A 14186-nucleotide genomic window follows, 5' to 3' on the forward strand; every position below is an offset into this window, starting at 1 on the left:
TTTAAATCAATAACGGTGGAAAGTACGAGTTTCTTCCGGTAAATGCGGCTCGTTCATATTTTTTACGGCTGGCTCCTCGCGAGTGAAAGAAAATCCGGCAATTTGCATCCGGCCGTAAATTCCGGCAAACGGTGATAAAGTGGAGCACGCCGGTGACTGTAAACAATAAGTGGCGTGCAACGGCACAGACCCGATAACTAAAAGAGAAGTCCGACGACGAAAATGGACGCACCGTTGCTCGCGCCGCGCTCGCTCCGTTAGAAGGAGACTGGGGCCGCGCGTTCTTTGATTTTACGATCGTTTCGCGATGCCGATGGCCCCGATGGCCGTTCCGCGGTTCGTGCCAATGGCGCTATCCCGCTGCTCGTTGCCACGGCTATCGTAAAATCAGCGAGAATCCGGAATACGGGGGCCCGGTGTTAATCGCTGGACAAAGTGGCCGTAAGGCCGCCGAGAAGTGTCCTGCGCACGGAAGCATAGTCGCCGCGACGTAACTCTCGGGGTCACCCTGTATCGCGAACGTAATCAAGCGGTTTGTCAATTACGAACGAAACTGCGGAACGACCGTAAAACCGGGCAGAAATATCCTCCGACCGGTACAGTAAATTTTCGGCGGACGTTTTAATGGGACCTGTGACCCCCATCTTTGAACAACCGACTATTATTCGGCGAATTCTTCGTGCACGCGAGAACGACGTCGTCGACGATCGAGCCGCTCGATCGTGTTCGGATCTCTCAATCAGATCCTCGACGGTGTACGACATCCTCGTCGCGCTTGTGTCTATCCAAATTCCTCGTCGGCACTTTTGCAACATCCTGTACTGCTTTCTCTGGCAGGCGCTAAAAAGAGAAACCCTGGAAATGCACGCGAGGTCGCCGGTTTAAGCGTTTTTTAAAAACGCGGTTAACTCGAAAACCAAATGTTTATCGACCCCCATTCGGGATTCGCGTTGATCCGTCACCGCGCAGGAAATCGAAGAAAAAGATTTCGGTGGTACTCGTAGATGGTCTCGGCGTCGCACGTTCGAGATTCGTGGCTCGGTGTAATTGGATTCCTATTTTCGGTTCTTTCGATCTCGTTCCCTTATCTCGCGTATTTGCACACGCGAACGCTAGTTCGCGAGTCGATAAGGCCCTCTCGCATGCTCCAGTTACTGCTCCGGCCAAACAATTGCTCGGTTATCGCGGCGGAGACAGGAGGCGAAGGAGGCGGGTTATCGTCGCCGAACTGGGACGTTCCGATCGCGACAAATAATCCGTGGCGCTGCCGTGCGCCAATTCGCGGTTCCACGATAATTACGAACAAATGCCGAGTCACACGTTCGGTCGTGCACTTTCACCGAAACTCATAGCACGACTGGTACAGGACGGCTCAAAACCGCTGTCGAACGTCGACTCTCCGGCAACTGATCTTGCAAAACGCGCTTAGAATTGAACTCGGAAAGGGTCAGTAAATTGAGGATTAATTTGCAGGAGCACTGCCTTGGCGCAGCCTGTAGCAATCAATTCTTCAAATCGTCTACATCTGTAAGCTATAGAAAATAGAACAAGCCTCTCGAAAACCATTAACCACTTGCCGTACTATTTTCTTCATAGTTACAAGGCTTAACACTCTTTCTATTGTAATAGTGTCTTAGAAGGAAACGAAAAAATATTTATTCCGTTCGTCTACATTTTTACTTGAATGGTTAAATACCGATGACGAGAGGACAGAATTTTATTCTGCCTTTAAGGAACGGTATAACATTTGTACTTAACACGATATTAATAGAAATCTCTGTGACGAGCGAGACTCGTCAAAATACGGCAAGGGGTTAAGAGACAGACCGTTGGGACAGTTCCGTCGGTGGAAGCATCTTGGAGGATCGTCTTTCGCGCGGGCTCTTCCTTTCGTACGAGTCGAAAATATTTCCTCGAGCGATCTAACGCGAAATAATCCGCACAGGGGCAACGTATCTGCCGTCTGGTTTCATTTCACATCTGCGGGGCTCACGGTCTAGCAAGTTTCGCTTCGGTCGCTGACCCCTCTCTCTCCCTCGCCTCCCCTCTCTCTCTCTTTCTTCGTCTCTGAATATCTCTCTCACGCTCTCTCTCCCTCTCTCTCTCTATTTCTTTGATCCTGCTTCCGTTCTGTCCTCGGCGGAGAGAGATTTATCTTGTCCCTGGCTTGTCGCCGCTCTCCGTTTCCGATCAGAGTTCCTCGACTTTCCTCTCCGTTCCTGCTTCGGCACCGCCATTCTGCGTCGCCGGTTCGGCGAACGATGAAGAAACAAGCCAATTACGTACCCGAAAGATAACGTTTCGCAACGCGTGAACTTCGCGCGTCCCGACCGTCGGGCAAACTCGCGGTGAAGTCACGTTTATTAGCGCGACATTAAAAAAAACGTCGTCGAGCGTGATATCACGGCGGCAGCATCCGACGGCGATAACGTTCTCGGTGGATTATTCGCAGGACAGACATCTTTATCGACCGATAAAACTGGGATTATTTCGGCCGGTTCTTGGAAGATAACGGCAGGCAGGTTCGCTTCAAGTTCTCGGGACAAATTAAACTGGACAGTTTTAATTTATCGCGTCGTGGCGTTTGGATCGTCTAGCTGGGTTCTAAGGACCTGAATCCTAGATCGTAGGGCAAGGGTTCGCGGGTCAAGGGCGATGGAACCGTCGATCCATCAACGACACGCGCGGATTGCGGGAACCGCGGGCTGAACAAGAAAACGAGCCCCCTAGATCATCGGGGACAGTTGACCGGAGGCAGTACAGGTTTTAACGGTGAAGCGGATAGGCGGTAGCCGGTTGATTCCTTAAACGATGACGAAACATCGGGAATCTTTCGCCGGCGGTGCACAGCAGCGATCAGGAATGTCCTTTCGGAGTTGTCATTCGCGTGCCTGCGATCCACATTCCGCAATCCTGCCAAGAATGCCGGTTGTAAACGACGCCGTAGGAAAACCGCTACGCGGCCGCCAGTTAAACACGCTCTCCGAAAGACACACACAAAGAGCAAGCTAGAGAGAGAGAAAGAGAGAGAGAGAGAGAGAGAGACGGAAAAAGGGGAATGAGAGAATCCGCAGTCGTGGATGAAAATTGCCCGTGGTTCGCGGATTTCATGCCTTTCATCGAACCCCCTGCGTTCATCCTTCGGCATTCCCGATAGCTTGTTTTCACTCGCACACCGTTGATTTATGGCCGGCCCGGCCCGCAGACTCAAATGGCGGGCTATTCACCTTCTAACCATCTTCTAAGGATGATAGAGTTTTGTCAGCCAAATTGATTGCGGGACGGTCGTCCATTTGCTGGATACGATCCCTTTGGCAACGGCTGAATCTTTATTCTCTAGAACGCAACGATTATGTCACGGATACGTAGACTGTCTTTTGTCAAAGGAGGGAATGAACCGAATTTGGTAATTTGTTTGAAATAAAACACATTTTTTGGTACGGGTGAGAGCCAAGCAAAATGTACGATACGGTCGCAGCTGATTTCGCGAAAGCATTCGCGTGTGCCCGGCGTATTTTAAGATATTTTATAGAGTGATTATTTTATAATTGAGTTATATTAATTATTTATAGTTGAATATAAATAATTATATTTTGATGCAAAATATCTAATAATTTTCAAATAGTCTTTTAGCAAATAATAGAATCAATTTGAAAATAATTACAATTCTGAACATCAAGCAGAAAAATACAAAATTATAATTCTAACTATCGGAGAAACAAATGTAATTGTCAAACTATCAAATAGGTCACCCGATGTCCCCCCGGGTCACAGGTTGCCGACGTCTATAATATTCCCCGAAGGGACGCTGGTTTCCAAAATTCGAGCAGACCGACAGTGTTCGTCGAACAGGGCCACCCGGCATTTAATTGCCGGCTAAGCGACACTGGCCGCGTTTTTGCGGCGTCCGAGATCCACATTGTAGCAGTTAAAGACGAAAGAAACGACCGTGTTGACCGGCCAGCAAGACTTCCGACGGCCGAACGCGGCTCGTAGGAGTCACACATTCCACGCTAAATACATTAAGAATGCTATACCCATTCCTCGGGAGGTCTGGATGGAGGAGCAACGCGCTCTCCCGTTGCAACCACCATGGAATTAATTTCCGCGAACGTTTCCATTAGCGCGACGGAGCTCCGCGGTTCGCCACCTCCGTCGCGCGCGTCGTCTAATGGCAACCGTTTCGCTCGAGTAGAAAGTTCCAGTAATTTCTGAAACGTATCGAACCCCGTTCGATGGATAATAATGGCTCCCGTCGATGGTGCTTCGTCGCAGGCGAACAACGCGTTTTGTGTTTCGCGCAAAAGAAATCATTGTGCTCCCAAAGGAGGCCAATTAGTCTCGTGGGAAACGTTTCACGCTGTCGAAAAAATGGCTCGCGGATTGTCCCGGCATTGTCAGAAGTATCTCGCATAGGTTTTTTCGCATGGTAGCTAATCGAAACCGTGCGACCGAGCTTCCTGCTTGCGGGATCGATCGGCGACGCGACGATAACGGTGCAGATAATTACGGGAAATGGGTGAACGGATGATCCGATAGGTATTACGGGCACACACGGTATCTCTAAGGACATCGGGCCGCTTAAGTAGGATACCAGGAGCAACCTGTTCAACGAGAAAATAGTGCGTGAAGCTGAGCCGGGAGGGGGAGAGATCCCGGGAGGCAAGAGCTAATTGATCAACGCGCGTTCGGTTTTAGCCGGTCTTTTGCATCGTCTGCGCGATCTGCGACGCTGATACCGATCTCGTTAATTAATTTACGAGCACGAGGAGCCGGTCGCCGACCACTCGATGCACCGCGCCGGTATCTGGGTCGGCTAGTGAAAAATTCGAAACCGTGACACAATGGAGCGGTCTCCTTCCTTTTTCGATCGAGATTAAATTGCCGTGACTGCTCGGAGAGTGAATTATTTGGAGATACAGGGGCGCGCGCGCGCGAATACGCGGGATAATTAATCAGCTTTCTCGGCGAGCCGCGAGGCAGTTTTTAGCCTATTTCCGGCGTCTTTTCACCGGCGAAAATCGTGGCGGGCTCTTTGACACGATCTAATCAGCGGGTGGAACCTTCGATCGTTATTCTCGTTAATTTCTCTGATCGGCGAAAAGGGCGCCGCTCCGGCGCCCGCTGGGAGAGCCACTCTCGGAGTCTCCTTCTCTCTTATTGCCTCTCTCTCTCTCTCTTTCTCTCTTTCTCTCAGCGGCCGCAACAAAAAGCAATTGACGGCGAGGAGAACGAGTACCGGTTATTTAACGCCGTCGTTGCCTTTATGCCACTTATCGGGGCCCGGTCGCCTCGTTGCACGAGTTTTAACTGTACCCCACCTTCTCAGCCGATGTAACAGTACCGTCATTCCCGTCTTACTATGCAGCCCGTGGGCTCATTCATTATTCATACGCCGAGCTGATACCCAGCTCATAACGTGAGCGTATGCAGTCCGGTCTGCTGAAAATTCGAAGGTTGAGCCCCTGTGGCCTGGGCCCGCGCCGGCCAGGCCCAACCCGGTTCGGTTAACGGATCGCTCTACACACGCGGACGATACCTCGCCGAACATAATCCGCGCTTCATTCGCCGAACGACTTTTTAAATGACTCCTTCGACCGACACCTTCAACTATTAAGTTAACCTGCTCCTTCGAACACGCCGGCGTTCGATAATTTTTCTTTTAGAAGACGAGTTATTTTTGGGCTGGTCGAAATATTTCTAATCATGCGATTAGTTATATAATAATAATAACAACTATAACGTAGTTATTGTTAAATATATATATTTATAAAGTAAATGAAATTAATAATAGTAATGGTAAATTCAGTTTAAGGAAGCTTCTAAAAAAAAGTCTTTTGTAGACACAATTTTAGTAATGTATACGATAATATAATAATAATAATAATATATAATATAATATATATTTAATTGTATAATTCTATCGATTTTTTAATTGCGCCGCGTAATGGCTTAATATTCGTGAAACGCTTCATCTAAAGCTAGAAGTATTTAGCTACCTGCTGGTTTCCATACTGGACTTATCTAAAAAATGACAAGAAGGTTTTGCACCTCGAAGTACGGGCTGCAACCCCTGGGCACCGAAGTGGTTAGTAAAACGATCGAATCGTGCAAGCGTAGTGGCAAAGATGGACGGTAGTTCGACATCTATGTAGCCTTTAATAGCGGTTCAGACAAGGATTTAGGTGCTCGATCCATCTCGTTTCACCTGAAGGCACAGCTTGTGCACACTTAGCCGTGATTGCCGGTGGTAAGTACTCGGCGTGATAGAATCGTCACTGTGTCCGATCACGGGAGCGCGTCATTCACTTATCCTCCGATCAACCCTTCGTTCGGTAAACGCGAACGACAGCCGTTCTCGGCGTTTTAATGGTGTATTAGGGATGGGGGAAAGGGGCAGAGATGATGAACGAGACGGTCGTCCAAGTCGACGCCTGCCCGAGCTCCATTATGCAGATCGAGGATCTGTTATTATCGAGTGATCACCTCGGATATGTTGCCGCAGTTCGCCGGCGTCTCGAGCTCGCAGGACCCGGTGCCAAGCGGCTACAAATTACGCGCGACAGGAAGCACAACGTTACCTCAACGTTAATGCGCGTCCGTTTGTTTACCTTCCTTGAGATAATCACGGGACTCCGGTGCGGTAATATTGATTCGAATGCACTACTCCGCGTGCTTTTCAGCCAATAATGCGATAATAAACACCGGTTTCTCCCGGGGCAATTACTCGAAGAACCACGGCCGCTTAGATTACCTTCATTCTCCATGATTTATTATGTAACATCCTAAATGGAGCGGCTTGGCTCGCGTTTGAATCTCCCGCCGAGGGTCTGCTCGCGCGGCAGAGCATCGTAGAATGTGAAATTGATTTTCCTTCCACAGTATGCAGTTTCGCACGCGAAGGTAAGGTCGTCCCGATGCTCCCGTGTTTACCCACCGTCGATGGCGTTTCTTTTGCATTCCGCGAGATGTCAGCCCCCCACCTCCTCCACCCCCCCCGCTGGAAAGAACAATAATTTTCATTTCGCCGCGGCCTTGATAGACCGGCACAAGTGATCGGACGGCATTCCAGAAGTCGCAAGAACGTTGAGTCGTGCCACAGGGCACGCACTGCGATTCAGTATAATAATACGGAGAGCTTGTTTGTTGGCCCGCAAGTGTTTATTTAGGTACTGGTTGTTTATCAGGCCCCCATGAAATGGATGCTGCGAAATTTGTCACCCCCCCCCTAAATATCATCCAAGAAGATCATGCCCATCCTCAGTGCTAGGTTCTGCGGCGACCCTAAAACTAAATACTGGTAATTAAACTCCTTTCTGTGATGAATATTTTTTGGTTTTAGACGAAAGTATTGTCGAACGCAGAAAACGCAATGAAACGAGACACAGGTAACCACAGGTGGCACAATGGCGCCGTGGTCTCCTGTTATTCCTGTTTAGATACGCCCGGTGACATAACGCAGATACTGCAATAAGAGCGCAATAATGAGGATAGACAGCAGGACGTAATACACCTGCTTCCTTATTACCGACGACATCGGTATCTTAACGCGTTTCGCTTCGAACGGTGTATAATCAGGTGTGGCTAATGGTCTATCTGTATCTCAACCCTTTCTGCTGCTTCATCACTATAGTCGCAATTGGGTAATATTGCTGGTATTATGTTGCCGTGCCGTTTATTGCCATAACGCATTTCGTGTCTCGTTTCCAGTGACCATATTATCATGAGCCCAAGGCCGCGATGCATTTCTTACTTTTCTCGTGATGCAACCGGGCAATGCATGCCCATTTTATCATAGCAAGATACTCATCCAGCAGTCTCTCGCTCGTGGCTGACTATTAAAACCCGGTGTTTACGCAACGATATACCAATGGCCAGCGTGCGCATTCCACTCTTTTACTTATTCCTGCACGCGTGTGCACACACGTGCACGATGGAATGCGAATATCATTGTACCAGAAGTCTACCGATCCCTTCCCATAAATTCTGCGAGTGCATTATGCGGTTACATTCACCTGATCCGCGACGGTTGTACCGAGATCTCATGCATCGAACAGATGCGCGAGTTTTAATGAAACGCAGAAAGAGAAATGTCCGACGGCTAATGAATGTTTCATCGCCGATCATAATTTATGCCGGCAAACTGATTGGAATCTCTTTATTATACTTGTATGCACTTTCCTTGATGACATCTTCGACGAACGATTTTTCTCGGAGCTACCTGCTCATCGCTGTTGCTCATAACTGCTCTAAACTTGATCGATTACGCTATTCTACGAGTATTCTTCTTGATTCGATCACGGACGATGCGTGTTTCAGGTTCGATTGGAAAGCATAGGAGCCGAAGATATCGTTGATGGAAACCCAAGGCTGATCTTGGGTTTGATCTGGACAATTATCCTGAGGTTCCAGATCCAGGAAATTGAGATCGATGTGGACGAGGAGAACGATAGCAGCGAGAAGAAGTCAGCGAAGGATGCACTGTTGCTATGGTGCCAGAGGAAAACCAATGGATATCCTGGTGTCAACATCCAGGATTTCACTGGTACATTAAAAGCAAATTATACTATTGATAATACCAGTTTCATTTTTTCCTAACGTGAAGTTTCTTTTGCGAAGGATCCTGGAGAAGCGGATTGGGCTTCAACGCCCTCATACACGCTCACAGACCAGATTTGGTCACTTGGTCAGAGTTACAGCAAAATAAGCATATCGACAACCTTAACTATGCCTTCGATGTCGCCAATTCCGAGCTGGGAATACCGAGGCTATTGGACGCCGAGGACGTGGACACTGCAAGACCAGACGAGAAGTCCATCATCACCTACGTGGCCTCCTATTATCACACATTCGCCAGGATGAAGAATGAAATCAAGAGTGGCAAGAGAATCGCTAACGTATGTAAATCCTTTATTATTTTTTATTTTTCATTTTTCTTGTTTATGAACTTGACCGATCTTGAACGACGCTTGCCAATGTGTGTAGATCGTGGGGCAAATGATGGAGGCCGACAAAATGAAGATCCATTACGAGAAGCTGACCACTGATCTCCTCGAGTGGATCAAGATGAAAATAGGGGTGCTGGAGAGCCGCAGCTTTCCCAATTCGCTGGAGGGCATACAACGCGAGCTTTTGGCTTTCAAGCAATACAGAACGGTGGAGAAGCCGCCGAAATACAAGGAGAGATCGGAAATCGAGGCTCTGTACTTTCACATAAACACTCAGTTGAAGTCCTTGAACCAGCCTGCTTTCACACCCCAAGAGGGTCAGTTGGTACACGATATTGAGAGGAACTGGGTGGAGCTAGAGCGAGCAGAGCATCGTCGAGAGGTAGCTCTTAGAACTGAACTTCTGAGACAGGAGAGGCTAGAACAATTAAATTACAAATTTGAGAGGAAGAGTGTCCTGCGAGAGGGTTACTTGAAGGAGATGATTCAAGTGTTAACAGATCCCAGGTATGGCAGTAATCTAGCGCAAGTTGACGCCACAGTTAAGAAACACGAAGCCATCAGCGCAGACATACTTGCTAGAGAAGAACGTTTCCACGATTTGACAAACATGTCGGAAGAGTTGGTTAGAGAGAATTATCATGGTATGGAAAGGGTTCAAGTCAGGGAGCAGGAGGTGCTGCAGAAGTGGAAGGAGCTCCTTGCTCTTTTGGACCATCACAAATCTAATCTAGTAGCTCTAAGTTCTTTAACGAGTCTGATGCGGGAGATTGACACTACCTTAGCTTCCATTCAGGAGCTACAGCTTTACTTCCAAAGCACCGACGTGGGTCCACATTTATTAGGAGTCGAGGACTTGCTGCAGAAACATAGCTTGCAGGAGCTCCAGGTTACAGCCCTGGGTGAAACGCAAAGGAGACTGGGTAGACAGGCTGCCCAACACCTGTCGCAGCCGCAGAGTAAAGAAGTTCCTTTGCTGCAACAGAAGTTGGAGATGCTAAACCGAGCGTATGACGAGCTAGTGGAATACAGCAAGGAGCGTAAAGCTCGCCTGGAGGATGCCAGAAACTTCTTCCATTTCCTACAGGACCACGAGGACGAGGAATCTTGGCTGATCGAGAAGCAGAGAATTTGTAAAGCCGGAATCTCGGCAAAAGATTTGCGAGCTGTAATCTCCTTGCAGCAGAAACACAAAGCCCTGCAGGATGAGATGAAAGTACGGAGGCCAAAGTCTGAGCAGCTCTACGATGCTGGTAGAAAACTGATCGCTGACAGTCATCCATCGTCTTTAGAGATACAGAACCGTATTGATTCGCTGCAAGAACATTGGAAGGTTCTTGAAGAGTTAGCAGCTTTGAGGAAAAAACAGTTAGACGATGCGGCTGAAGCTTTCCAGTTTTATGCTGATGCCAATGAGGCAGACTCATGGATGAACGAGAAGATGGCTCTGGTTGCTTCTGAAGACTACGGTGTAGATGAACCAAGTGCGCAGGCGCTTCTTCAAAGGCACAAAGACCTGGAGGGTGAGCTAAACGCATACAAGGGCGATGTACAGTCGTTGAACATGCAAGCTGAGAAGCTTATTAAATGTGGTATATCGACTCTCGAATTGTCGGCTGATCCTGAACCTGTTGCGGAACTGGAGCAGGAAGAATGGAGCAAGGAGATAAGACTAGTGCCTCAGGATGAATGGGTTGATGAAGTTGTTGAGAGGATGGAACCGAAGACAGTCCTCGAAGACAGAATGGTACCACAGGTGAAGAGTTTGTACCCATTTAGTGGACAGGGTATGCATATGGTAAAAGGTGAGATAATGTTCTTGCTGAACAAGACAAACCCAGATTGGTGGAGTGTCAGGAAAGCTGATGGTAGCGATGGATTCGTACCAGCAAACTATGTTCGCGAGGTTGAACCCAAAGTGATACAAGTCCAAGTGAGGAGGCCGGAAAAAGTCAGAGTCACTCAGAGGGTAAAGAAGACGAAGATGGTAAAACAAATGGTGCCGGTCAGGCGGGTGAAATCCATCAAATCTACGGTGAAACCGATCAAGAGGAAGGCTGCCAATGACGGCGATAGTGTAGAGAAGCGGCAGAAAAAGATCAACGACACTTACAGCGAGCTACAGGAGCTGGCAGTGAAGCGCCACGCACTCTTAGAGGATGCTATACGGTTGTACGGTTTCTATCGTGAATGCGATGACTTTGAAAAGTGGATCAAGGACAAGGAGAAGATGCTAAGGGCAGACGATCCTCGTGATAACGTGGAAACCGCGAAGAGGAAATACGAGAAGTTCCTCACTGACTTATCAGCCTCTGGCAAACGTGTTGAAGCTATTGACGCCGCTGTCGATGAATTTGTCAGACAAGGGCATAGTCAACTGGACAAGGTTAAGGCCAGACAGAAGCATATTCATCAACTATGGGATCATTTGAATTGGAGCAAGGCACAGAAAGAGAAGAGTCTGGAGGGGGCTTCAAGCGTGGAGCTATTTAATAGAACCTGCGATGAAGCCCATGATTGGATGCTGGAGAAGATTACCCAGTTGGATACTGCGGAACTGGGGCCTGACTTAAAGACAGTTCAAGCTCTACAGAGAAGACATCAACATTTGGAGAGGGAGCTAGCACCGGTCGAAGAGAAAGTCAGAAAAGTAGACCTGCTGGCTAACAGTGTAAAGAGCTCCTATCCCCATGAACTGAACAACGTGAACGCTAGGCAAAATGAGATCAAGGAACTGTGGAATCAAGTCCAAACAAAAGCTAAGGAACGTAGGTCCAGGTTGGAAGACGCAGTGGGTCAACAGATTTTTATGAACAGTTCGAAAAATCTGATTAACTGGGCTGCAGACGTGCAAGAGACAATGAAGGTGGAGGAGCCAGTTAGGGATGTGGCAACTGCTGAGCAACTCCGAAAACAGCACATGGAGCTTGGAGAAGAGATAAAAACGCGGGAAGACGAGTAAGAGAGACTTTCTGTAGTTTTTGGACACGTACATATTGGTTTTTGTTTTTCAATTCTATTTGTTTCTCTAGGTTCAGGGAGGTCGAGGAACTTGGAAATCAACTGTTACATCGTAATCCAGCCCTGGTGGACGTTAGCGAACGTTTGGATAAATTGTATGGTTTATACCAAGCTGTGACATCAGACTGGATTGCCAAAGAGGCCCGGCTTCAGCAATGCTTGGAGCTGCAACAATTTAACCGCGAAGCAGATCAAATTGAAGCTACCACTAGTGCTCATGAAGCGTTCCTGGATTTCACTGATTTGGGAGAGTCTCTGGACGACGTAGAAGCATTGCTAAAGCAACACGAGAAATTCGAGAACACTCTTCAAGCGCAGGATGATAGGTTGAAAGCATTTAGCGACATGGCGGACAAGCTAATTGCTCAGAATCATTATGATCAAGATTAGTAAGTATATTGATGATGATTTATACGAGTAAAAGCATTAAAAAAACTTTAATTCGATTGATCACCTTTTATAGCATTAACGAGAGAAGGAATCAGGTCTTGGCAAGAAGAATGGCGGTCAAGGACGCTGCACAACGTCGCCAAGCTGCACTGAAGGCCTCGGAGCACTATCAACAATTCTCAGCAGAAGTCGATGACTTACGAGATTGGCTGGGTGACAAAATGAAAACTGCATCCGACGAAAGCTATCGTGATTTAAATAATCTGGAACGGAAGCTCCAGAAGCATGAGGCTTTTGAAAGAGAACTGAGAGCTAACGAGGGACAACTGAGGGCTGTGAACAAAGCTGGGAAAGCTTTGATATCCGAGGAGAATTATAGATCAGATGATGTGGGTGAAACTCTGAAAGAACTGAACGATCAATGGGATAGATTAGTAGCATTGTCTTTAGAGAAGGGTCGTAGACTGAGACAAGCTGCTTCCCAGCACGGTTACAACCGAACGATGGAAGATGCACGATTGAAGCTGGAAGAAATAGAAAATTGTTTGCAGAGCAAGCAAGTTGGAGTAGACCTTAGAAGTTGCAAAGAGTTATTAAAGAAACATCAGACCCTTGAGAGTGACATGTGCCAATGGGAGCAGAAGGTGGACGATCTAGTCGCAATGGGTGAAGAAATGGCTCATGAAGGACACTTTGATGCTGCTAATATCTTGAGAACTAGCCAAGCGACTCAAAGAAAGTACGCATCACGCAACGATAAATAACATAAAAATATGTTATCTGGTTGTTTCATTTATCTTTTTTTTTTTTTTGTAGGTTCCGTAGCTTGAAAGAGCCAGCCAAGAAAAGACGAGAAGCATTGGAAGAAAGCTTGCGATTCCACAAGTTTGGCTTCGAATTGGATGCTGAACTGCAGTGGATAAAGGATCATCTTCCTCAGGCGTCTTCGACCACGCTTGGACAGAATTTACATCAAGCGCAAACGTTACACAAGAAGCACAAAAAACTCGAGGCCGAGATTGCTGGACATCAACCCATGATTGACAAGACATTAGCTTCTGGACAAACTTTGATTGATCAAATCCATCCAGAGAAGAAAAAGGTAACAAGTCACGCTATAGTCGTGTGAGCAGATATTTTCAGATCGGTACAGAATGCAATATGATTATATACAGTATTTAAAATAAAGGTTTACAATTTTTGCACAGTTGGGACTGTTAGGAGAATATTGGGTATGCAGAGGTAAGGTTAGCACAGATGCATGGATGATGTTGTTTTTTTTTAACGTAATAACATACTAAGATATCTTTAACAGGATTTTTTTCATTTAATTGAAATGCTGAAGAGCACAACATATTTTTGAAAAGAAGTATAAGAAACTTCCGGACGCATGCATGTGCTTGTCTTACATCGTTTAGACAGAAATTATAATCAATTCGCACATCGTTACTAGTGAAATTTTATTTAGTGCAACTAATGTATATATTTTTTATCATAGTTGTATATTTTTTTCTGAGCGTTTTGTATTCGTAATTCGCCTTTTAATAAAATAATATGTAATGAATAGATCCGAGAACTATGCGATAAACTTGACGATGCTTGGGGAGACCTCCAAGAAAAAGCAGGAGAAAGAAGCAAGGCTTTGGATCTCTCCTTGAAGGCTCAGGAGTTCTTCTTTGAAGCAGGTGAAGTTGAAAGTTGGCTGAATGAGAAGAATGACGTTTTAAGTTCCACAGACTATGGTAGAGACCGTGATGCTGCTACAAAATTATTAACGAAGCACAAGGTATGATAAAAGAAAATATTTCTCATGTATAAGATCAATAT

The 14186-nt window shown here is 46.9% G+C and overlaps 1 protein-coding gene across 6 annotated transcripts in view; it reads left to right on the forward strand.

The window, feature by feature from the left end:
• Nucleotides 1–14186, forward strand: part of Kst (spectrin beta chain, non-erythrocytic 5 kst) — a 44914-nt gene that overhangs the window by 21210 nt on the left and 9518 nt on the right. For all 6 annotated transcript variants that reach the window (XM_078180067.1, XM_078180070.1, XM_078180064.1 and 3 more), the window contains exons 4-10: nucleotides 8320–8545; nucleotides 8620–8897; nucleotides 8986–11906; nucleotides 11981–12358; nucleotides 12433–13098; nucleotides 13176–13461; nucleotides 13927–14145. In XM_078180067.1, the coding sequence (XP_078036193.1) occupies nucleotides 8320–8545; nucleotides 8620–8897; nucleotides 8986–11906; nucleotides 11981–12358; nucleotides 12433–13098; nucleotides 13176–13461; nucleotides 13927–14145 (4974 nt within the window). The remainder of the gene's footprint in view (nucleotides 1–8319; nucleotides 8546–8619; nucleotides 8898–8985; nucleotides 11907–11980; nucleotides 12359–12432; nucleotides 13099–13175; nucleotides 13462–13926; nucleotides 14146–14186) is intronic.

This window comes from Augochlora pura, chromosome 5 (assembly GCF_028453695.1).
Source record: "Augochlora pura isolate Apur16 chromosome 5, APUR_v2.2.1, whole genome shotgun sequence".
Classification (NCBI taxonomy): domain Eukaryota; kingdom Metazoa; phylum Arthropoda; class Insecta; order Hymenoptera; family Halictidae; genus Augochlora; species Augochlora pura.